The sequence below is a fragment of the Pithys albifrons genome, chromosome 6 (genome assembly GCF_047495875.1).
Source record: "Pithys albifrons albifrons isolate INPA30051 chromosome 6, PitAlb_v1, whole genome shotgun sequence".
Lineage (NCBI taxonomy): Eukaryota > Metazoa > Chordata > Aves > Passeriformes > Thamnophilidae > Pithys > Pithys albifrons.
Genome location: NC_092463.1, coordinates 5838569 through 5865157, shown reverse-complemented (window position 1 = coordinate 5865157; position 26589 = coordinate 5838569). Strand labels below are relative to the sequence as shown.

At 40.7% G+C, this 26589-nt stretch overlaps 1 protein-coding gene across 3 annotated transcripts in view; it reads right to left on the bottom strand.

Moving 5' to 3' along the window:
- PPM1A (protein phosphatase, Mg2+/Mn2+ dependent 1A) overlaps positions 1 to 26211 on the bottom strand; it is a 42067-nt gene extending 15856 nt beyond the window's left edge. For all 3 annotated transcript variants that reach the window (XM_071557316.1, XM_071557318.1, XM_071557317.1), the window contains exons 1-5: positions 25856 to 26211; positions 11202 to 12053; positions 9300 to 9417; positions 4231 to 4339; positions 1999 to 2056 (exon numbers count right to left, since the gene is read on the bottom strand). In XM_071557316.1, the coding sequence (XP_071413417.1) occupies positions 1999 to 2056; positions 4231 to 4339; positions 9300 to 9417; positions 11202 to 12035 (1119 nt within the window). In that variant the 5' untranslated portion in view covers positions 12036 to 12053; positions 25856 to 26211. The remainder of the gene's footprint in view (positions 1 to 1998; positions 2057 to 4230; positions 4340 to 9299; positions 9418 to 11201; positions 12054 to 25855) is intronic.
- Positions 26212 to 26589: the final 378 nt, after the last annotated feature.

Here is a 26589-nt window from a genome sequence, read left to right as displayed (position 1 = left end):
TCAGAGAAGTACAGTTTGGGCAACTGCAGGAAACCCTAATTTTGGATGGTAATAAAACCACAAGGGGAAAAAATAAATGTATATAACAAACCCCAAACCTGGAAGTAGAGACATGTTGTGCTCCAAATCATAACCATATGGCCACACTACTTGGCATTACAACCTATCCAGTTACTGAGTGTCATCATAGAATCATAGAATGTTAAGGGGTTGGAATGGACCTTAAAGTTCATCTAGTCCCAATCCCCCTCCTATGGACAGGGACACCTCCCACTAGAGGAGGATGCTCAAGGCCTCATCCAACCTGGCTTCGAACACTGCCAGGGTTGGGGCATCCCCAACCTTCCTGGGCAACCTATTCCAGTGTCTCTAAAATTTGGTCCATTTAGGTGCAAGGGCAACAGTGGATTTTGTGTAACTACCACAACCCTGGAAAATGTTTAACCAGTTCCTGGTTTAACCATTGTTTAATTTTACTAAGTGTTTTTCAATGCATTTGCCTTGCTTCCTTTTCCCTTGCTCTACATTCTGCTTTCTCCACCTGCCTCCTCAGGTACACAGGTTAACCACGACTAACTGGGGCCACAGCTCTGCAGCTCAAGCAACAGCTACATGAGCAGCACAGGTATCAGACCAACCTGCTCCTGTGCAGCCACCTTTGGTTGTTTCAGCATTACCTGCTCCCTTTTCCTTAAGTAATTAATGGCCATCATGGGCTTTAACAACAGCATATCTTGGTACTTCCACAGCTACACTTCCCCATCATTACTAAGACTGCAGGAGGTAGAACTATTACTCCTCTTTAAAAGCAGTGCCCCGCTGGCTCCTTTGAGAGGAAAGAGGCTAATTAAGTCTCTAGCAATGCCATAGATGATAATGTCTTAGCACTGAAGTTCTGCACCCTTCACTCAGACTTGCACACAGCATCCATTACAAACCATAGAGAGGAACAGTTGGCACGGAGGTGTAGGAAAAACAACACAAACTGAAATTACCCTTTGCAAAAGTACCACCTCCAGTTTTTCCTTCAAGACCAGAAGTAGCAAGGAGAGCAATTATATCAAAGACCAAAACGGTTGTTTCATGTGCAAAGAGGAAGAATAAAAGCACTATGAGTAAAAACGCATGAGTTGCTTGCCAACTATTCCATATGCAAATTTCTGTATCCAAGTCACCAACATCATCACAATTTGTGTGCTGTGCATTTGTAGGACACCAACACAGTACAGAATGTATTTTGAAGGTAAAGTGTCTTCTTTCAGCCACTATTTAGGAATGTTTATGCTCAAAATAGAACAAGGACAGACAAACTAAAGTCCAACTCTTGACTGTCTGGATGCACTTCACCTTTGTCACATCTAGGTAAATTCTACTGATAGGTAAAGATCAGTTGAACTCCATACACAGCACTTCAGGTGACAGAACACTGTTTGTTTCTGATGATGAAACTGCAACTGGGATCACTGTTCAGATTCCAGAGGTTTATTGTTTGCTTCCCTGTTCACCCCACCATTCCAGTGGATTTATGTCACTCTCATCACTGACATGCAAGAACCCAAACTGTCCTTGCTGCAAGATGCTCTCTGCTTAAGAATAAAAGTGTTTACACAGTCCATGTGGTGAACTAATATATTCTCAAAGCAGATAATTAGAAATATGCATAAACTTTAAGTATAACCCTTTTCTTCTTGATATGTACAGGAAAATGTCACCCACAAAGAGGGAGGAAATACCCCATGACTCTTTTCACCATTTGGCAGCATTTGGAAACCCAGGCACGACTGAAATAATGGAATTCCAGAGCACAAATGAATCAACCACACCGGAGTTTTGAGACTATGATGACCAGAAGGCAGCAGGAACACAGCCCAAAGAGCACAACATTGCTGTTCCTTCCTTGGGGAAGGGGTCTTTTATGAGAACAAGCAATGTTTCTTTACAAAGCAGGTAAAATAAGTGGGGTGGGGGTGAAGATAAGGTGAGAGAAAGGATACTTACAGCATCATCATTCCTGTAGGGGTTCAGTCTGTTATAAACGGCCTCAATCACACTCCGTCTAGGGCAAAAAAACAAAGCCCACAAGAATTTAAGGTTGTGTCTTTTTGTAAGTCAAATTCACTAAGTACAATTTTAATTTAAAACGTAAACTTGTAAAGGTTGCAAATTCACAGAATACACTTCTACAATGATATGTTAATAATCCCCAGCAACTTTTCTCAAAATTAAACTCCAAATAGCAGTTCTGTGTATTCTGACTTCAGACTGAGGCGAACTTTGTCTGGCAAACTATAAAAAAATATTTCAAGCATCTTGACAGTTCCCTTCTCTTAAAAAACATGCTTAGCATATTTAAGACAGCTTGAAATTAACCCTCATCTCTGGGATTCTTGGCTTTTCTAATAGCGATAGAAAATGGGTAAGAAATAGATTGGTAAAATAATAAGAGAAAACTTACAATCAGCGTGTAAACAAGCAACACAATTTTTATTTATTTAATAAAGGGTGAAAAGGTTTTCTTGAAAACTGATAGGAGAAAAAGACCCCAACGTGAAGCTGAAGGAAGAGGAAGCCTTTGCCTTTCCCAGTATATAAGGAAACAACTTTGGAGGGAGAGCAGGAAGAAAAAGAAGGGAGTGAAAAACAGGAATTATAGACTGGATTTTAAAACAACAACTGTCTTCCAGATCCCCTTCTGCAGCACCAAGTATGACAAAGTAGTAGGAGACTGAAACTATGATACAAAACAAACTTCAAAGAACAACCTTTAAGTGCTGCTGAATGCATGCAGAGCAATCACAAAAGAGAGCAAGAGAAGAAAAAAACCAGATGACAGGCTTTGTAATCACACCATAACACTGAAAAGTCAGGAACGACCATGAATAAACATCACAGTGAATCTGGTGAATGATTATAGGAGGAGGAGGCTGGATTTAAAGCAATAAAATCAAGCAATTACACTCAATGTAGTTTGCATGTATGAACTGGTAAGTTTCCTTTATCTTTCAATAAAGAGGTATCTTTGATTCTAAATAAAGGCAGGTTTTTCAAAAAGCATTATTTTCCTTCCAAATTGGCAGGAGTGTTTCAAGTTACACTAAAATCCAATTAAATCCACATTTCTATCAGTCCCTATTCACATTCGCATCACTAAGATACAAAATTTCACACAATAAGAAGTCTGGCACTTCAGAATTTCTTCACAACCACAATGCTACCACAAACTGAAGATTAAGAAAAATCAATTTGTTCTGTGTATTTTAGGAGTGACTGATATGTCAAGACAGAGCAACACCTCCTACGTAGGTGCTATTATACAAAAAATTGCCATCTCTTCTTTTCCTAGTCATACAGTTCATAGAAGAACAATTTTTATTTTGTAGAAGCCATCTTTACAGTTATTTTATAAGTACTCAATTTATTAATTGATCATTTGTTCAGTTACATACCTAAAGTCTTCACATTTGGATGGAACAACACAAAAATCATACTCTCAACTGTTAAAAATACTCTCTACAAAATGTGCCCAGTCCATTTTAACACAGCACAGGTTCATGAAGAATCTTTTGAAGCAAAAAGCACATGGTTTGGGATGCAAAGGACCTAAGGATGTTGCTTCCTTACAGACTGAATATTTGAGAAGCCACAGAGCATCAACACTGAACTCTTCAAGGACAAAGCCAGCCTACAGAAAGCTGTAAATCTAACTTTCCACTTTTCCCATTTTTGATAGACTTCTATCTTATTTTCAAATTTGTCACAAGCAGAGAGAAATGAAACCAAATTTTTAAGCAATTACAACATGGCTTTAGCTACAGACAAGAAAAGAAAAGCTGCCAAGCAAAACATCTTAAGCATATCATTCCATGTCAATGTGCAGAACTACATATCCAAGTAATTACTGAAGTCAGTGCATTATTTTGCATGTTAAAATATAACCTCCCCCCCAGAAACCCCAGTTAATTACAAAAAAACACAGGCCACCCTTAAAAAACCCTCACTGCTTCCCAAAACTACAGTTTGACATTTAATTTTCGCAGTGATTCATCGTTAACTCTGTTCTTGTGCTTGTTCTTTTCACTCAGAACAACTGAGTAATAAAAATTAAGAGAACAGATCATCACCTTTTGTCCTGTACCCACCCTCCCTCTCTCCCTCCCACTTTTTTAAGGGTGGCCTTGCAGTTGAGCTGGGATTTAAACCAACCCCCACAGGGACACTGATGGGACTCACTTGCTGGCCAGCTCCCCCCCGGGCGGGAGGTTTGGGATGCTCTCGGTTGCCAACGTGCGCATCACGTGGACTAAGTCTGGCACTCCTTCACCCTGCTTCTTTATGATCTCTGGGAATCAGAAGTACTTTTTTTGTAAGTGCAGTCCAAATTTAACTTAAAAAAGATTGAAACACTCAGTTTTATAAAAAGGCAGCTTAACATAAAGAGGAAAAAAAAAGATGACAGACCATACTCGACACGGGAATTGTTAACTTTGGTTCCGTAAGGAAAAGAACCTGGAACAGATTTGACAATGATGCAGTGCTGTGAACATGCACTCTGGGTTTGGAAATACACAGCTACCTAATTCCAGGGAGGGAAAAAATTCTTTAATGTCTTTCCTGCTATACATTAGACAGAACAGAAGATATAATATCTTCCCAGGGCATGAGGATGATATTAACATCAGCTTTATGGCTGTAATATAAGAAAATATTATTGCCATCACAGAAAGCATAATATTTTCAAGAAACAGAATGTTAGAACATATTAAAAGTCACTCCCATGGCTGTATGTGTATTAGCCAATACTTGTACCTCAGTGCATTACAGCAATATGCAAACTTTAAAATTGTTACACACAAATTAAAAGCCAGGGACATCACATCTAACTGACAGTTCCATCCTCATCTCAGGGGATATTTAAATATTGGACAGACACTTAAAAGCTGATCCACTCCAGCTTCTGGGTGAAGAGATTCTGTACTGTAGCCACAGTCTTGTTTGCCAAGAAATTAATTCTTAACTGTATTCTTAGGCCTGGTTGCTTTTGGAGGTTTTTTTCGTTTGGTTGGTTTTGGAGTTGTTTGGTGTTTGCTTTATTTCTTTTCTCCTCAAGCCATAAGCACACAATTTTATTTGAATTCAAGAGATTTCAGACCATACCAGCACTGAAGAGCCACTCTTTAAATAGGGATTTTAAGAAACTTAAAGAACAAGCACATTTTAAGAAATTCATAACCTTGGTTTCTCTATAAACATGAGCTTTCAGAAACTGCAAAATACATGAATTATTAAGACCTGGTGCTGTTGACCTTCAAGTGAAAACTGCAACATGCATACAACAGTGTGTACATATCTGCACATCTACACATGCACATATGTACAGACACACTATTCGTCAGGTAATAAAGCATTTACATGGTTTGAAAGTAGTTGGAATTCATCAGTACCACTTTTGAAAAATACCCTAGCATTCAGTTTTATCCCTAAATAATTCCAGAAGAACATACCACGTTTCCAGTTTATAATTTGTGAGATAAAGTACATTGAAAGCTTTTAAAACCAACATGTATCCAGTCCCTTTTAGTTAAAAAAATTAAACCCAACAATTGAGAATTACTTTTTTTGGTAGTGTAATAGTTTTTCAGGGCTGTGTGAGTTTATAAAAAGCATCAGCTCTATTTTGCAGTCAGGCTGTGTAAATTATTTGCAAGGTATAGTGGAAACACTGCCTAGTCCTCAACCAGCATCAAACTCTGCAGCACAAAGCTTTAAGCTGTTTACTTCAAAATCTGCATTATAAATATGACACCGCACACCAGAGACACCTCAAAAATTTGCCATTTCCTCAAAATCTACAGCCAAAATTCATTTTTCCATCTAATGTTTAGGAAACAAATAATCTAAGACTCTTAAATCTGAATAAGAAGCCAAGATCTCAGATTTGGTTTGCCAAGTTCCTTTATTGTGCAATTTTGAACATCTAGTATATGCTACATTGTGCTAGTGCTGAAGTTCTGCTGTACAAAAATAAGGAATTTATAGTTGACCTAAACTACACAGTTTCACAACCTGTAACTGCAGTACATTTAACATACAGTCTCCACTAAATGAATACATTTATATTTTGATAAAACTATAGATACAGACTGAATGAACACTGAAGACACAACAAATGGAGTCGGTCTGCTAGCTGTGTTTAATTTATTGGAATTATTTTGTTTCAGTACACCTTCAACCCTCTCCCCCAGTCTTTAATTTACTTTTAAACCTTCCACACATTTTCATGGCATCAAGTACTGGAAAAATGTACTTAAAACCCTAAAATAAAGGATTCAAAAATGGGAATTCCATACAAAGTTTAAGAAAAAGCCAGAGCTTTGTTTTTGTGAAAATAAGGGAAGGAACATGTCACAGCTGATTTAAAATTATTTATCTCTATATAGGTATAAATATTGCAAAGATTATCTATTATGGAATGGTTTCACGTAAAAAAAATGAGAACAGAAAAGAAGATTAAGACGAGTTTCCTTTTAGAGTCAACACATCAATAACACATATTAGTGCAAATAATAGCAACACATTTTGGAATGACTGATAACTTCTACCATGAAGTTCACATGATATTTTAGGGGTAACATTGATTTATTGCAAGTAATGGCACAAGGATGCTTCTCCACACTTGCTGCTTCTTCCATTATTTATTGCAGCTCTTAATCTGGACCACAAACACATTAGGAAGTAGTAAAAGGAGAGTCGTGGGTGACATGGTAAGTAGAAAACTTCCTATGTTTTCTAAAATCTAAATTATCTCTCCATATTCAAGATTTGGTACTGAGCCCTATTCAGTCTTAAAATTTGCACTACTTTTTAACAGTATAAAGATATATTCTGGGCTGAGGGAATAGAAATACAACCAGAAAACATCAGTAAGCATCGACTCTCATTACTTGTTATACTACACTGAGTAGTGAAGTGCATAAAAATACATGATATGCATTTTGACCAAGTTTCCATTTTAATGAATTTTAACTTGAAATTGGTATTACAGATTAGTAAGATAATTCTAAAAGTATTCTTATATTTTCTAGTTTCTTCAGCCAAAAACAAGGCTTTTAAAGTTAAGCACTGCCACTATAGTATCCTAAGATAAGAGCAAGATTATTCACTGTAGTGTATAAAGTTTCAGATGCTGTAGCAGTCCTACCTTGCTACTCAATAAGGCATTGTCCATTTACTTCAGAAACAACTCAACAGCACAGGAATTAAATGTGACAAAGTTCATCAACTCCTGCTCTTTATGTTCTGCTTTAGTTCAGCCTTTCAACTTCTCTCACGAGCAAGACCTAAAAGGCCAAACTCTGCACACAGCTGATACAAATCGCTGCTGGGTTGAGTAGTGTTTGCTACATTATTTATTAACATAAATAATATCTTTGTGAAACTACGGACAAAAGATTGAGGACAACTAAAAAAGAAGCAAAACCCTTGAGAAGTACAATATATTTCCTCGAGTTTTTCAGACAACATCCCATTAAATTAGTATTAAAGTGCTTTATAACTACATATAGAATCCTTCTGCCTCTATGCAATTATCACACTTAGAAAATTTCAGGAATGAGCAATTTGTATAAATGCAAAATACCAGCAGCCAAACTCACTGTATGTACCATAATCACATGCAAGTCCAGTGTTCAGGCTCTTCCTTTATACAATGAAGCAGCTGGACAAAAATGCCAGCTTTCCTCATCATACTATTCCTGGGGTACAACGAGGCCAGCTGGAGATACAGCCTGGACTTGAACATATTCCATATTCCATGTCATGGGTTTGTCTGCACTCAGAAAAAATAGCTGAGATAAGAAGGTAACACTTGCCCAGATTAGGAGTGTTACTGTGCTGTAAATTAATGTGTGAATGTTCAGCACACTCGCTCCTCACCGAGTCTGTGGGTGGGCACACACAGCAAGCTCTTCCAATGCCTGGTGCAAAGCACTCCCTGCTCTGCAGGGAAGGAGCCACTGACACTCCCCTCAGTGTGACCCTGCGCTCCTGCTGCACTGCCAGGGAGATTCTCACCATCACTCCCTGGGCACCAACCTCTCTTCTCAGGCAACTGTCATGTTTAAAGCACAGAAATGTCTGCCTGGACATTTGTTCAGAACAGATGCAGTTTGCCAAGACCTTGTGAATGAGGCCTTTGAAAAACATGGTACTTTCTGAAGGAGCACCTACACGGGTTGTAAGTGGTTTAAAATTGCACATTAATTTGGCTGAGCCCACAATTCCCATGTAGGGAAGTTCTCGGTGAGATTTCTGAAGCTGCACTGTGTTATCTTCATGCAACTTAAGGAGGGAAAAAGTGCATAATATACTCCTCTAACTTACTAATCACTGCTGCCATAGTTGTGAAGAACTCTGCCTATTGTGCCCTGTGTGCTAGTAAGGATTTTTGGGAGTACACACACATAACCAGACTTGTAACACGTAGGTCTAGAGGAGTCCACTTCAAAACAGACTTAACCTATGCAAATAATGCATACAGCATGCCTTATGTTCCAGAAACAAACTCCAAGCTGTGGTTGGTTTTAAATACCAAAAGGCACTATAAATCCAGTTTTAACCAGAAATTCTTTAAATCAAATTGATTTCAAGTATCATTTTAAGTGATCCAAAAAGCCCAAAACTTGCAGTTTCAATTTAAAGAACTCCAGAAATACAAATTTTAAGAAAAATTTTAAAGTTACTATCAGAGTAAGATGAGTTCCCAGCTTTTGTTTCTCATGAATACCTAAAGATTATCTTTGACAAATTTCTGACATACTTTCAAATAAGTAAATATATTAGCTTATAGATTACAGTAATCAAGTTGTAACCCTACTATAACTGGTAATAAAGTATTATAGCTAATTGATTTGTACTTAACTATATGGAAAAATGGCACTCAATTTACCATCTTCACAGACAATTTTGCAGGATATTCTGATTATTTCATTTAACTCCATGTAACAGGAAACAGGATTCACTGGTCTGAAGTCAGTGCTGTCAACAGACTCAGGAAGAACACTGGGCACAAATGAATTCTCTGCCATCCTGAATACTTTTCAGGGTTACAGGCTGCTGTACTTTCACAGCAGAGCTTTTTCAGGACATATATGAGTGCCTTTTTCAGAGGTACACAGGATGGCCAATGGCACTTGAAGGTCTATTAAAAGCCTGTATGTGTTAAGGGTTTAGTTGTTGGAAGGGGAAAGGGGCCAGGGGTCTGTTTAGAAACAAAGTTACTTATTTTTTTTTAAATGATCCACCTTCTACTCTGCTTTCCAGGTACTTGTCCAACTCTGCCTCTCTTTTCACCGCCTCTGGCGATACCTTTGGTGCATTCGGAAAACAGATCAATATCACACTCATGTTGTCTCGACTTCCCTGGTGGAAAAGAAAAAATTATTTGAGAAATGTATACACACACCAGGCTAAATACATATCAAAGCATTTTACACACAGAAATTCACAAATCATACAGTATTACAATCCAACTTTTACTACTGTGGATTAATATTAATCCTTAGCATTAATTTCCCCAGAGAGAATTCTGTGCCCATTCATTCGGTACAACTGTTAAATCACTTTGTTCTTTTCTCTTTTATGGTCTGAAGACTCCATGGAGCCAAGTGCAGGCAGCCCACTGTCTTCTAAAAACTGACATTAGTCATGAGTGATGTGTAATTACAAAGTTGTGTTCCACCTTGTTTCAAGGACTATCCAATCGTTTGGGGAAAACAGATGAATATTAGATGGCGAACCAAACCATTACTGCTTAAAAGCACTAGGCAGGAAAGTGCTGAATTCAGACAGTGCTTCCATCTAAAATCACAGCTATTAGAGTTCCCCCACGAGTCTCTTCTTTAAAAACAAGGAAAGTTACCAGTGAGAGAATCTGTTTGAAGACCACATGGAAGGTGCCCAAGCCATTACAAAATCAGTCTTTGAAAGGGAAGCATTTAAAACCCAACTAAACAGAACCCCAATACTTGAATATGTTGAAATACAAACACATTCTGCTTATGTAAAGTAAACTGTTTCATTTACTTTCAATACCCCTGGGTTCTGGTCTACAAAACATGCATCTGTATGCTTAACTTTTAATGATAACTAAATCCACTGATGTCAGCAAGATCAGGAACAAGCCAGCATTGAGAACAGGGGTATCTGGGTGGTGCTGACAGCTGGCTCCTGCAAAGCTTACAGCATCCACAAGCCCCCGTTCCTTTCCTGGAATTTGTTTTCAGGATTACCAAACAAAAGTTGTAAACAAAAACATAAGCATTATCAATCTGCCAAAGTGTTGGAAAGCAATTACAATTTTCCAAACAGGAAACAATGACCTTGTTGTCATGTGGCAAAAGCAGAGTTGCTGTCTTGTCTCTTTAGTCAGAAATGTTGGGTTTTTACATTATGACTTCTAGCTTGCCATAGGAAATTAAATATCAAGCCATGAAACTCAGGACTTCAAAGCTCTTCTGTAATTGCCTCACCCTGCAACTTATTAATACAAAGCACAAGTTATTGCTGACAAAATGACACAGATTTGTTAAAAGAAAGGGTCCCATCTTCTACTTGAGCTGTTTTCAGAGCTGTATCACACAACACTGAATAAGATTACAGTAACTGAACCAAAATAAACAGTAACATAGGAAGGCAGGTCTTCATATAGTTAAGAAAGAATTTTAAACTGCAAAATAAGAAGTCAAGGTTCATTCATTCTGCATTTATCTCAGTGTAATTATGACAGTAATGTTACTACTATGTCCCCAAGAAAGGAGGGGAAGATTAGGAATGGAAAAAATGACCACTAGCATGATTAAGTCTTAGGAGCTAAGGTTTTGTAAAGTATGTTATGAAACACAAAAGGGCACTTATTGGCTTGCCCATAAATTCCCATCAGTTTCTACTTTCTACTGATCACGATGTATCTGTACATGATTATAAACTCTTAATTAACCAAAAACACCCAGAAAGACATTGTTTCTGTTGTGTGTTCATTCCCCCTCTAACACCGTTTCTGTGGGAAACATGGTCATTACTGTCAAAGTCATGTTAACATAAACCATCGGACACTTAAGGACTGGGATCAAAACTTATTCTTAACTTGTTCATAAATTTCTAACAGTGAAATCACAGTAAACTCGGCTTCTCTCGAGTCTGGCTACCTTGTACAAGCAGGTGTCAACTATCTCATTGCAAACTTTCTCAAGGTCATCAGTGACTTCAAGTCTGGATCTTACAAAGTCACACAGCTCTTCATTTCCCATAACATCCCAGATACCGTCGCAAGCCAGGATGATGAACTGATCGTCTTCTTCTGATCTCTCAATTTCATAAACTTCAGGCTCGGGTGAGACCAGCTGTTCTGTGGGACCTTTCCCATGGACACATTTGTAATCAAAGTCCCCAAGTGCCCTTGACACAGCAAGAGAGCCATTCACACGCTGAATCATCACAGAGCCACCTGCATTCTGTATGCGCTCCTTCTCCAGCGGATTGCTCGGTTTGTGATCCTGCGTGAAGAAGTGAACCTTCCTGTTCCGACAGAGCAACCCTCTGGAGTCTCCACAGTTGATGAAGTAAGTGTGTTGGGGAGAAATCATGACACCCACAGCTGTTGACCCACTTCTGTCTGCACCATGTTTCTTCTCCGAGATGACTCTCATGTGTTCATCAATTTGCAGAAAACCTGTTCTGATGCCGCTCTTTACACTTTCCACAGATGGTGGCCCATCTGGCCCTTTAAAATCCTGGTTGCTCGTGATGTGATCTAATAAATGCTCACAGCAGTACTTGGCAACCTGTGATCCAGCGTGCCCATCATATACAGCAAAGAATGACCATCCATCAAGTCCGTTTGGCAACCCAATCACAGCGGTGTGTGCGTCCTCCATCTCCACACGCCAGCCCTGCATGCTGCTCAGGCCGTACCGGAGCCCGTTCCCTTGCCCCTGGGCATTGTGCTTCTCCATCTTTGGCTTGTCTAAAAATGCTCCCATGGTGACCTTCCTTCAGTTCTGGAAGGAAAAAATAATAAGATTATTTAGATATTTTCTTGTTTCAAAATCTTATTGGAAGCTATTAAATAATGGCACAAATAATGGTAAGATGACAAAAATACAGAGCTATAAAGCTGATTTTTCTGTGTCTTGAGTCAAATTTGCATTGCTTTTATCTAATTTAAACAAGGGCACTACTACTAGCTGAAATGCACTTTTCATATTTTTGTATTTTTAGCTGTTTTACTTGAAAAATTTATATTCCACTACTATTCATGGTGCTGACAAAAGCCTCTAATATAAGTGTGTATGAAATCAGTTTCAAAGAGGACTTGTTCCCTGGCACACATCTGAATTGCTGTTCCCTGTGACTACTGAGCCATGAAAGAGTTCAATGTTCCCAGGACAGTGGCATTCCCTAGATCCCTACCTGCTGGCCACAAATTCCCACTCTGCTTTTCTCATAGTGATGGGGAAATGAAACCAAACTGATCAGGTTTTCCCTTGGGGGTGGAGGGTGGTGGTGGAGATTCAGAGCTTTTTGTTTTGGTTTTTTTTTTTGAAACAGATAAATGATCTGAATGGCCAGGATGATGCCAGAGTCTGCATAAAGGAAAAAGCAACACTGGATAGATAATCTAGGAGCAGGATTGGGAAGGAACAGAGCAGCTGTCCCTTTAGGCAGCAGCAAGCCATTAGTTTGGCTCAGCCATCTTGTGCGAGCTCATCCTTAGATTTTCGGTTAAATTACGCAGGAAGCTTCTCAGATGTCTGTGCTGCAGATTTACTTAAAACCTTAATGCATTCGTGCTTCACTGAGAGACAACTGCCCCTGACAAGTCTGAGGAAATCTGTTTGGAAATAAAATCACACGTATTGTAAATTCATGTGTGAATCAAGATTCAAGCCAGACCAATACACTGCACACCCTCTCCTCCTCCACCCCCTCACTGCGATGTGATGCAGCAAATATTTGTGCTTAAGTGAATAAGAGTTTTATTTGCAGGCAGCGTAAACTGACTGGTTTATCTTCATGGCTTTCATGCCCTAACCATCCAACCCACCCTTCTAATCCACATTGGTTTATTTGTGCATTCATTATTAAAAAAACCCATACAAAATAGGTCACACATTTTACATACTTGAAAATTATGCCTTGGGAAGCATCAAAGAGTCTGCAAATCACTGTTATACAATGCAAGGTAATGGAACAAGACCATGAGCTTTTCTGTTTGAAGACAGTGGGCAAAAATTAACTGTGAGAAGAGTGTGAAACACATCTTACCCGAGGCCCAACTAAGCAGCTGCACTAGCAGAAAAATCAGCGCACCAGGGGCTTTAGAAATGTTTAACTTTATGTGGAATATATTTGACCAGTTTTCTAAGTGACATCACCTTTTGATAGCATCACTTTTTAATGCAACACACCCCAGCTGTAAGTGCCACTATATACCCAACAAAGCTTTTCACACAGTCGCTTGCAGCCACTATCAACCTTTCTAAAACATCTGTGTAAGAATAAACAGTTCAAGAAATGTTTATATTTGCTCTCACCACAACAGTGATTCAAATGTGAGGCACGGCGACTGGTTATACACTCTCTGGCTCACATGCTTTGTTCACAAAAGCAAAACACGTTCTTCAGCTGCATGGAGGTGGCAGCAGCAGCAACACACCTCTGCCTCCTCTCACCCCAAACCCTGCTCTCAAGGTCTGTCTCTTCTCAAGCTGACAAAAAATATTGATGCCCAAGCAAACTGTAACTAACCAACAAAACAGAGCGTGCACTGTGTGTGTCTTGTGTCCCAAGCACATGCAAGAGTTTCACATTACTGCAGTTGCTAGGAAAAAAATACGACTTAAGACTTTTTTATCTTCACATGCAACTCTAGTGAAGTCAGAGTGATCAAAATAATTACAGAATGCTGCCATAAATCACATGGGGAATTATTTTGTAGAATAGTACTCTTTATTAATTCCACGTTAGCAGAAGAGTTTAACATCTAATAATTTTTTATGGTCAAAGAGATCATAAAACTGAATGCAAATATTCAATTAATTTAGAGCTCAAAAAGCAGAAACTGCTCTGGCAAATACCACATTTTTGTGAAGTATTTGACATTACTGGGTGTTTAAAACAAAACAGGAAAAATTAAGAACAGGATAGAGCTAAACTGACCAAAAGCACTGTCAAAATTTAGACTCATCAAAAAGTGTTCCTTCTAATCTCTCACCTTACTATATACAGAACATGCAGAGTTGTGCTTTGTAAGCAGTTTGTCCTGGTTAGTAGTTTATCATGTAAACCCCAATAAAAATACAGACAGACAGGCCATATGAAGTTCTAACAACTCCTACAGAACTGCCAGCACACTTCCAAAGTTAACAAATCCACTCTCCATTTAAAAGCCACGTTTCCTTATCCCTCCCCAGAAGGCATCCTGAAAGCTCTTCTAAATCGAGCCTTGCAGGTGAGATGTTGATCCAGGATCCTTCAAGGGTGCAAGTTACCCCCCTAGATGTGAACACAACCAGGGAGAAGGAAAACCACAATGTGGTCACGTAACAACTGCTTTGGGAATTCCTCCCAGCCCATGGCATGAAGTGATCACCTGCTGAAACTGCAGTAACAGAATGCCCTTGTCTCCCCTCAACACTCATGCTAGCCACACTGCCACCAGAACACCAGCCTAAACCTCGAGGTTTTCAAAATCCCCACTGTATACAAAGGGAAAGCATCATTTATTTGTGGACAAAATGAACATGCCAGGCCTTTGGTTTTTTTCCTGGAATCTCAGTTCTCATTCAGAAAAATTTGAGTCAAATATGACCAATCTGTGAATTCTCAGGAGTTGGAGGCTGCCTGCTACTTCTCTCCCACACCTTATGTGTGGTTAAAACCTGAAGAATTTAAAGAGTTTTTAAAAGAAGAGACAGACAGACACACACACAAAGGCTGATGTAAGAAAGCTGTGCCTCCTGCCTCCTAAAAATACCTTTTGGACCTGTTTCTGAGTCCTTATCTACAGAAACATCTTTCACACGCCAGTGTCTACCTGAATTAGCAGCACATTTTTCAATCTTTGATGATGTGCTTTGTGCACTGTAGTGATTAAGCTGGAATGACACCTCTGGTTAAGCGTGTAACTCTGTATGCACATCTGATTAACCCACAGCAGTGCAAGTGCCCAAGTTACAGCATGACTTTGTTATGTAAAAACACCACAGAGCAACCGTCAGACCCAGAACACACCATGAGAAATGAATACAGCAACAGATCCTGACCATGGCCCAACTCAGCCACTCATTTTATGTCTTTAGTCACCTTTTTTAAGAGGAGTCCTCATTTTATGACCTTTATTCTCCAAATAATTTTACTACCCTTCCATTTTTTAACCCAGCCACACATTTCAACAACCGTGTTAGAAATGTGGTCCAATAGAAGAAGACTGAACCAGTCCTCAACTCTGGAAGCCTCAACTTTTGGGATGCCTGAATGATGGACATTTACTAAAGGAGAGAGACATTCTTCCTACTCCTATTAATGGCAAAGTAACAGAAAATGCACCTTAATCATGAATTTTAGTGGCAAACATACATCACTCAGGTTCTTTTCTAAGAGAAGGACCATTCTGAACAGCACTGTCTGGGTGGTGCTTCCTAAAAAGATCAGAGGTGCAACATTTTCTTCAGAAATGGCAACTAACGCATCATTTGGCACCACAACTACAACTCGTCAAGCAAACTTCAAGATGATTCTTTGTTCACCATCTCTGTATCAGTGACTTCCATTAGTTTGGGATCCTAAGAAAGACCAGCTTTCTGCAGTCAAAGTTTCTGTGTTTTGGCTCTGAAGAACAGAGAGGCTCCTGAACAAAGCTAGAAGTGAAAATGGACCCCTGTGAACAGAAACCAGTGCATTTAAATCCTGGTTTCTCAAACCCTGATTCTGTGGAGGTCAAAGTGAAGGACAGCCCCTACAACAAGTGCAGGGAAAACTCAAGTTGCAGTTTGCAGACTGTAGGAAAATCAAGAATACTGTACAGGGCCTATAAAAACCAACACATCTAACAAGATCTGGGATTAAACACAACAGTGCCAAAATTCAAAGAACTGCAGCATTAGAAACAAAACTGAAATAATGAATGGAGCATGCCAAAGAGTCAGTAGCCAAACTCCTTGAAAATAGACACAACTGGAGAACAGAGTGGCAAAGAAAAGGAGGGTAATTAGTATACCAGACCATGGACAGCCACGGACAACCACAGATACATCACTGGAATGCATGAAATCTCTTTGCCCCTTCATTTGTTCCTCAAATTGTGCTGTCCAGGCAGCACAACTGTAATGTTTTCTGATACACTGGAAAATAGATTTTCCTGTGTTGCTGTTTGCTTATAGTTCAAACTAAGATAAGTCCTACATTGTTCACCAAGGACAGTTAACATAACTCTGCATACCTCTATGAAAATACAATTTATTTTTCCAAGGAATTTGGACAAGGATTCGATCATGTCGTCCAAGAAAACCTACCACCCCCATCTGAAACTTGTACTTCAACAATATGTAAATTAATAATCCTTTTTAAACAATGTTCAAATTGTATTCCTTCCACTAGGATAAGCTGCTTATATGAACCACACTGAAGTCACAGGCACTTGTTCTAAGCTGAGAAATACCCCCCTACTCCAATTTCCTGGAACAATTCTCTCAGTGACATTACAACCCATACAAGAAAGATTACAACCTTTACTTGAACTGCAGGACACAGAGCAAGTCACCAAATTACACAGACTGCTACTGAACAGAAAAAGGGCATTTGTTCACTTCAACTCCAGCTTGATTCACGGTACTTTTCCTTCTGCCCTAAGCAGGCTGGATGCAGTAGCCAGACAGCATGTAATTGTGCAAACGTGGAAACATTTTCAGAAGTGAGAGCCTGTTGAATGAAAACCTGACAGCATGTACTGGATGCCCCAAATCAATTAATTTTAACAAACAACATGTCAGAGATCATCCCAGGGATCGGAAGAATGACTAAAATAAAACAGAACACGCAGATGAGGAGACATAATTACACCACAGTCATGGGCTGAGTGAAGTCATGAAAAAGCTTCTTGCCAATGAAACTATTTAAAAACTACTGGAGGCTACATGACTGAGTTCTGGCACTCACAGCCCAAAACATCAGGAAAATACCAAAAAATCACAGTTCATGTTTCTGAATGTGTACTTTCAGACACAGCAATACATGGCCAACCAGGAGATGTGAACTGTCTATGAAAAAGATGTAAAAGAGACAAAATACAGAAGAAAGGCTATTTGAATAAACGTGGACTAACACATTTCCCCACCAGAACACCTGTCTCTTGGGAATACAGTCTGTGTTACATTTCAGTAAGACAACTGCATGGGGCAGAACATGAGAAACTACCCATACTTCTAATAACATTAACAATTTTTTGGTTTAGGAGAGATGGAGGAGCTGTGGCAGGACAAAGGGAGCAGGCAAAGGTAGACAGCAGTTTAAAGGAAGTAAAAAGAAACATCTAAGCTCTCAGAAACAGGCCTCTGGACAGGCAAGAACATCCACACATGGATGCAAGTGAGGGGAAGGACAGAAAACCCCTCCAGAGTAAGCAAGTTAATGACTCTGCATGAGGGAAAGTATGAACTGTTCCAAACTTTCTCAGCTTACCCTCCCTCTGTCCCAGTAATTAGAATGTAACAGTGATTGCAATTTCAACTTCCCAGCACAGCAGAAGACACTGAATCCCAGCCCCTCTGCTACAAACACCTCCAAGCTCTGCCCTCTCAGCACTGCCCCACAGGCTCTGCCATCTCACCGAGTTCTTCTATTTTTTAAACACAACTTCTCCTCTGCTCACAATCCCTTCTCCCTGCTAGGAGCTGACAGCCTTTCCAAATGCCTCCCTGTACTAAGCAGCAAAATATTTTATCCCACGTGGTGTGTATGGCAGGGCAGGTAGGATTTAGGAGAGGATTATTAAAGCCTCCTGGAACACAGAAGGGAACCATTTCTGAGTTAACACCCTCCCTCCAACAACATGTTTCAGCTTCTTCTTAGAACACCCTTTTCTGCTTCTACCCACCTTTCCTGCAGACAACTAAACCTGTTCCAAGGTTAAACCAGAAGCTTCTCAATATGAATGTATTTTGGCTGAGGTTCAAAGTCTCTCCAGCAGAGACATGTGTAATCTGATTTTTGAAAAAAAAAAGAAGACCTGGACATTGAAAAAGACAATTCACCTCTAACAAACTGTTCCTGCAGGAATTTGAAAGACAGTGATGTAGTTTCAAGATTTCTTTATGGAGTTAATTTTGCAGTGTGGTCAATTACTGAAGAAAATAACTTCTTTCCAGAAGAATGGGAATGGACAAAAATCACTACATGGATTCTGAGAGGATACAACTTGTACCCACAAGCAGCAGCCACTCATCAGGATCCAGCATGACTGGCACCCTCAGAACACGATTAAGGGAGTATTTCTTGGCCCAAATAGAATTATTTCTTTCTAAATATTCATACCATAAATTACAGGTGAGAAAGCATAAGGAAAAAATACACAGTAGGCAGCAGTATCAAAGTTTGAGCAGCCCAATAACTATGAAAAACTATGTAGACAACCAAAATGGCACCAACAAGTACTATGAAAATCAATGAGGTAGCTCTGCATAAATTCATACACTGCTGTCTGAAAAGTATGAGAATGAAAACACCAAGGTCCCTTCTTGAAAGCATTAATAAGCAAAAAACATGCCCATGCTGGTGCTTAGCTCAGCACATTGCTGGTTATACTTCATTTTCCAAAGATTTCTTACTTAAAAGCATTGGAAGACAAACAAAAGACACCCATTTTAGACACAAAGCTTAGAAAGCCACTTTGTGAATAGCACAGAAACTCCTGCAGACTCCAGTGAAAATTCAAAGCCCCACTGAAGCAACTGCAAAAAAGAAGTGGAAGATGCAAGGGAGCTGCAGGAGGAAGAAAGGCCTTGCTTCATTTTATATATCAATGAGATGCAGTAAGATTCAGCTTTCTGGAAAGAGCAAGGCAAACAAGTAGATTTCAAGGATTCCAACCAAACTGCTCATGTCAGTGTCACGCAGCCATTCCAACAGAACCACACACAGAGCAGTTTCACCAGAAAGAAAACATGGGTGGAAAAAGAAGAGAAAAAGACAACCCAGAAGAATGGAGCTATAGTCAGTCATAAAAGTTGATTTACATTTTTTTTCCAGTACCTGCAATACCATGAGTACCATTCATCTCATCATGACAGATCATTACCCCACTCCTGGATACTGTAAGTCTAAGTGAAAATTCTTACTTGAGCACAAGCCACTTAAAAGTCCAAGAATTTAACAGACTTGGACATATCAAAAGCCTCAAGTAACAGCTTAAATTTCATTTTTTGATCTCTCATTTACAGCTTGAAGTCCCAGAACTCCCTGGATTACCAATCACACAATACCTGCCACTAAAATAAAAAGTTTAAGATTCCTAGAGGAATGTTTTATTTAGTGGAAGAATCACATCACTCCACTGCTATTTCTGTGTCAGAAAATAAAATCCAAACCCAAGCAAACAAAAAACATTTGGTTTTTTTTATCAAGTTCAGCTAAACCTATTCAGAAAAATCAAGACAGAACTGGAGTTGTAGCCTGTCCTGCCATTATCCAAAAGGGGAAAGTGAAAATACTGGATGAAAAGCTTCAAGACCAGGATGGCTTATTGAAATATCCAGGACTGTTCAGGATGTTCAAATGTCACTGGAGTGAAGTCAAGTACAGCCAATTTGTCTTTGTACTTCAGCTGAAGTGTTAAAATAAACCAGGAAAAAGATGCTCCATGGAAAAAGGTCCCGATGGGATTATTCACTGAGACTCCAAAAACAAAGGGAGGCTTGAATAACTACAATTTAAAAAACAACAACACAGAAATGACATTAACTGAACTATTTCTGAAACATGGGGAAAAAAAAATCACTCACAATCTCAGTTCAGGAAACTGCCACTTTCTTTTACAGTTGGAATTGTTGCCTATAGTGAAGTGTACAGAGTCTTACAAACCCCTCCATCCTTCTGTCTCTTTCACCAACAACCTCACCACAAACATCTTAAAAATTAATACTTCAAGACGACTTAACCATGGGCTCATCCCACTATCTGCTCTTTAATTTTTCCTCTCTGTGTCTCCAGTTTCTCATCAAGGTCCCTGCTCCTTTTAAAAAAAAATTACTTAAAGCTTTCAAACTTGAGATCTTCCCCAACAAGCATCAGCCACCTGTCTGTGATTTGTCTGATGAGCAATTTATCAATATATGGAAGAATGAGACCCAAGTGAAAATAAAGTTTTGTTAGACAGTGCTTGGGAATAAAATAAACTACTTAAAGAAAATGTCACCAGTTTGCATGTGCCCAATGATCAGGAGATGATGTTTGTATGAAGGCCCCAAGATTTCCTGTTTAGTCAAGTACTCAGGATTACGAAATACACCAGCAACTGCCCAGAGCTTTCACTTTGCATGAAAATATTTATGGGGTTCTACCAAAGAAATATTAACACAATTCTGGTGGGGTTGCAGGAAAAGTGTACAGGAGATGCTTAAAACCTGATGACTACACACAGGAATAAAATGGAAATAAAATAGGAAATGTTCTGAGGCAAACAGCTGTAACCAGGCTCTGCCTGCAAGGAAATGACATCAAAACTATGCCAGGAGCACATTAAGACCTGGAAGTCAAATCCTCAAAGCTTAGGAAAAGCTGGAGTTTGTTCATTTGTACACACACAGAGCTTTTATTTACAAAGCTATTTTGCCCTCACGTCCCCAGCATTCCTATCTCACTAAAAGAACAGGGACAGGGGATGACTGCTGCAATAAAGCAGATTTCTCCCCAAAGGCTGCATAAAAATACAGAAATAAGAAACCAAGATTAAAAAACCCAAACCCCTATTGTTTTAGCCTTTTATACAGACAGAACCCTTTAGGACAGGAGGTTTCCCTCTGAGAGGCAGCTTGGTGACCAGGGTCACTTCTGTCAGTGCAGAGATGATTTGCCCCCACAGGACAAGCAGCAAAGGTGCTCCCTCAGTCCCAACCAGAGTCCATCCCACTCTGGCCACTGAATGAGGGTCATTGTTAAATCCACTTGTTCTTCAAAACACAAGCAATGCTGATTTCCAGCACTGCCCAACCTTACAGGGCCTCATTCTTTACAGAGAACAGCAGCACTAGATAATTAAGAAGGGTCTGTACAAATACTTACTAGAATTGACTGGGGGAACCAGAAAATTATGATAGAAACTGATTCTTCCTTCACAAGCTTTGCCTACAATTAAATGCTAAGTGCTTACCTGCCCACATTTTTCCACATCCTGCACCTTTTTCCAAAGCCTGGGTTTTACTTAACAGCTGGAGGATTCCTTAAAGGGCACAGTTTCCAGCTCTCTTGGCTACTGCATTTCAGAGGATTTCTAAGTAAAAAATACCAGAGAACTTTGTGGACAAATAACTATGATGTATGATCAGGCTCTCATTCAAATCCAGATCACAAGTACAGCTGGCAGTTAAAATGAATTGCACACATAGAGACAGAAAATCCTTCAGGTTACAGCTGAGACCCAAACATAAGAACACATTTCATCCTCTGGGTCACAGTCCAGCAAGGCATTTAAGCATGAGAGCAACATCCCATATCTGAGCAGTCCCACATAATTCAGTTGCACGTGGATTATCAGCATAAGCACATTGAAGTGCTTTGCTTTATTTAAACTGGAGCTATCAAAACACAAATCATAGTACATTTGAGCTTGTTGGGTTTGTAAACTATTATATTCGAAGGCTTTAGAGACCTTTTATCTACTAAAATATCCTTACCTGAACTGAGAACTAACCTGTTAGCCATAAAGAAGATAATATACCTCTTCCTTTACGTGTAAACTGCATTTGTCCACATTTCAATACTGAAACAGGGTTAGTCAGTTTTGGCTTTTTCTTTTGTATCACTCTTAAGATACTCTTCTGATACATAAACTGATAAAAAGTTGACATTCTATAACAGCACTTCTTTGGAACTATCTGTCAATGAAAAAAGTTTTTATTCTGTTGTTTTAGTCACATATAAACATTTTTTGAAAAGAACTGTTAAAAAAAGTGAGCAACTGTGTCACATATTTATAAACACACACAGTTCTGCAGACTCCAGGAGCAACCTGAAATATCCATTAGTTTTACCAGTATATGTTTTTAAACACAAAGAGAAATAAAAAAATAAGAGAGATACTTGACAGAAATCTGTAACTTAGTATGTGGTTTAACACAGAGCAGAGTTTTGCAGACAGAAATACAGTAACTCAGAGCAGTAACTCAGTGGTTACTCCCTCTACCCAGGAACAAAAATCAGCCTACTCACTCCCACAGGATCACACTTGCTTTCTCCTCCTGCCCTGATTACAATTTTCTTGGTCTAAACATTCCTCCTAGTCTTAAGAGTCAAATGATTTACTCCAGTAATATTAAATCCTAATAAATGCTAAATTGTTCCTTCACTGCAACATAAAGAAGTTACAAGTAGACACTGTTACCTCCACTGTGATTCACATCACATCACGGCTCAAATAAATGAATTCTCCACAAACAATATTTTTTAACTCTGGCTAATGGAATGCATAAAACATGCCATGAAATGTACATTTATGGACATTCCCTGGATCTTCTAAATATCCTGAGAACACCAGCATTTTTTCAGGGATTACATGTTGGACACACAGACTTGACACTTTGTGGTTTGCCTTTCATTCAGTGAGGAGCTCTGTACTTGGCACGTGTGAATTTTACACAAGTTTCTTTCTTATCCCAGTATTTTAAACTGAAATTTGGATCATATGACTAAAACTATGGAGATCACTAAGAATTCAGCAACAAAGTAGTATGCAAAAAGAGCTAAATTTTCCAGAGAACAAATGAGACTACGAGTTGCACCTCTGAGAAAGAAACAGATGATACATCAATTTAAAAAAACAAACAAACAAAACAAAAACCAAAAACCAAAAAACCAACAAAAAAACCCCAAAAAACAACAACTAAGAGTCAAGTATGACTTATGACAAAAGAGGAGCAAAAGTTACAAAGGGGCACATGAAGCAATAAGAATAAATGCTGTTTGGCTCAGGCTCTCCTCTGATAAGCCACCACTGTCTTGACTTCAAACATTACTACTCAAGTCTTTAAAATTTCTCTGGTTTGCAGAGACAAAATGGATACAGTAATTTTACAGTACTTTCCATTCCCAAACTTGCTTACTTAATAACACAACCTGCATTAGTCCATCACTTAATTGCAACGCAGTTCTGCTCAGCCAATTACGTAAGTACTTTTTACATCAGAACAGACCTGAACAAGTAAAAATGTAGTCAAAGCAATATCAGTATTTTAGTAAGAAATACACTATTCTTAAATGACTTATATTTAGGTCATCTTGTGAAAGCTGCTGCTTTATGTTCCATAGTTTCACTAAAAAGGAAAAGTGCAATAAGATCTCTTATTGACAGCTGCATTCAAAAACATACCAGTTACATAAGTTTGCAAATTATACTGTGACAGAGTTAAATATCTGAGCATTTTAACGACAGTTCTCAAAATGCTATCTCAGCAAGAATGACTCAACTCCACCACATAAGCTGAACTCCAGATAAGAAGCAACCAGCTCGATTTTACAGGGGAAAAAAAAGCTTTTTAGTGTTCTGCTTTAATTCAAATTGCTCTGAGTTCTGCTTGTTTAGACCTGCAAGCTTCACCAGTCATTTGGCATTTCCATCTCTCCTCCTCTGTTTCAACAAAAGCAACTCAAGCTCACCTACAGACAGTTAAGGAAAAACTTGGAACACAGGGACAGTTTTCTACTGTACCTCAAGGGGAGAGATTTACCAGACAACCACCAGAGGACTAAACCCATAAACCAGAGCTAGGCCTTTTCTTTACATGAGAAAAATGTGGCTTTCCCAGAAGAGTGAGAAGGACAGACCAGCTCTCTCCACATTTATCCACGGGTTTTGTCAGAGATCTCTGTGAGAAAAACATTAATAAGTGGCATGATGCATCAGCAAGTCCTTTTAACTTTAGTCCACCCTCATACACAAAAGGTAGACCCAGAAAGGCCTGGAAGAGAAATCTTCAGGAGCAGCTGTCCCTACCCCAAGGAAAAATGCTGGTAACACCTCCCAAAACTGCTGTGCTTCAACACCTCCCCTGTGATTGATACTGTGATTGGACAGGTGAAGTGTAAAACTTCCCTCACTCCTGTTTTTTACCCCCATCCTGTGTCTCTGATATTATTAATAGAAAAAAACCATGAATAGTAACAGAAGGGAAGCCATCAGAGAAGAAATGTGGGTAGATATTGCACAATTCTTGGTCATTTGGCAACTCACACAGGGTGCTGGGTAACAACAGCCATCCAGCCTTAATTTCATTAGCACTTCACAAATCCTACTCCAGTCACCTAACCCTTGGAACAGCTCAGGAAAGTGCTCGACGAGTTCATGTTTGGAAAGTCATTTCCTAGAATCAGAAGAGTTAGAACTTCTACTTTATAAACTGATTCTGCTTACTCTGATGCTAAACATCACAATCCAAGGAAAACATATCACCTGCCTTCCTTCTAGCTACTGCTCCTCGGGTCTAAGACTTTTAAACTTTTTGGTTAAACGAAATAAAAATTCCTTTGGATGGCACACAGGACCTTAAACCTTGATGTTACTACACAAGCCACTGAACAAACAGCACTTTCTCATTCGACAGAAGGTACAGCTCAAAAGAAATCTAGTTCTTCCCAAGCACTACTGCAAACTTAGTTTTGCAACAACAAAAGTTGTGCCATCCACATGGCAACATTGAAATGTTTTAATCGTACTAAATAAATACAAATACCTATTGAACAGATGTCTGCAAAATCAATTCTCATGAAAGACTGTTAACCTCCAGCCGGTCTTAAAGCTGCATCATAGCTACCAGCACACAATGTAATGTAACAAGAAGGTTGGACGTATGTTCAGAACCTTTGGCATTTCACAGGCAAGCCCAATTACCCAGCACAACTTTCCCATGGAGGGGAGCGTTTTCTTCCACGGACTTTTACCACGCACGCCGTGACAGATCACAGTCAGCGCAACCTTTGCCCAACGACATTGTTTTTTCAAAGGCACCGAAATCTCTCCCAAACTTTAAAACGCCCGAAAGGCGTTGGCGAGGGGAAGCCGCCCCGCTGCATCACAGTGTCACTATTCGGAGAGTGCTTGATGCTCCGACCCTCGCCAGGGTGGGGTGCTTTATAAATAGATGCGTGGGGTTTTTTTTTCTCCTTCCCCAGCGCCGTGCCCCGCGCGTATGTGTGGCGATGGGAGAGCAGCCTGTTTATAGCCTTTATTAAATGAACCTTGGGCGAGGGAAGGAGGGGGCAGGGAGAAAGGGAAAGCTGCTGCTCTACCTGAGCCAGGCCCAGCTCACCCTCCTCCCGCCGAGCCCGGGGGGGCTGCGGGGACACCCCCACCCTCAGCCATGCGGGGGCTGCGCGGGGGGCTCCAGGCAGCCACATCATCCCGGCGGGATCGCACCCTCATCCCCCTTCCCCATCCCTGTCCCTCGCCCGGGGACAGTGCCAGGCTCCCCGCACCCGCCATGCCCCGGGCCCGCCCCGCGCAGCCCCCCCGGTTGTTTACAGGCCCCGCCGCGCCCCGGCCCCGCCGCCCCCTCACGGCGCTATCCCCGGCCCCGCACTGCGCAGCGACACTCACCGCCCCGGCCGCGGGCTCTGCGGGCACAGCCGCGCTCCCGGCGCTGCGCGGGGGAGCGGGGGAAGGACGGGGACAAGGAGGAGGAGGAGAAGGAGGAGGAGGAGGGGGGCACCCGGCTGGCGGCCTCGCCTCAGCTCATTCACAGGGCGGCTCTGTGCCCAGGGGGAGCCCAGCGCTCATCTCGCCGCCGCCGCCGCCCGCCGGGCCCCCTCCCCGTCCCCCGTCCTCCCCCCCCGGCCCGAGCTGCCCCGGGCCCACCCGCGCAGCGCCCCGCGGAGCGCCGGCCGCGGACGGACGGAGGGACACGGACGGACACACGGACGCCCTCGCGCTGCGCCGCTGCCGCCGCCGCCGCCTCCGCCCCTCTGCGCAGGCGCGCGCGCGCGCCCCAGGGGAGGGCAGGGAGGGGAGGGGTGGCGGGAGCGCGCGCGCCCCCGCGCCAGGGCCCTGCCTCGCGCTCCCGCCACCCCGGCGTGAAAATCTGTGCACGTGTAAGTAAATAAAACATTTCCCCCCTACGCAAAAATACCCAAACAAACGACACACGGAGGTTTTCAGGGGGAGGGAGAAAAAATTAAAAAAAAGGAGGGAGGGGGAGGGGAAAAATAGGAAAAAAAATAAAAGAAGCGGCGCAGCGCAGCCCGGCGGGTACCCGGATGTGCGCGCGGGGCCGTTACGGGTATTACATCACCCTCCGCCCCGGGTCCCGCGCGAGCTGCGCATGCGCCGGAGCT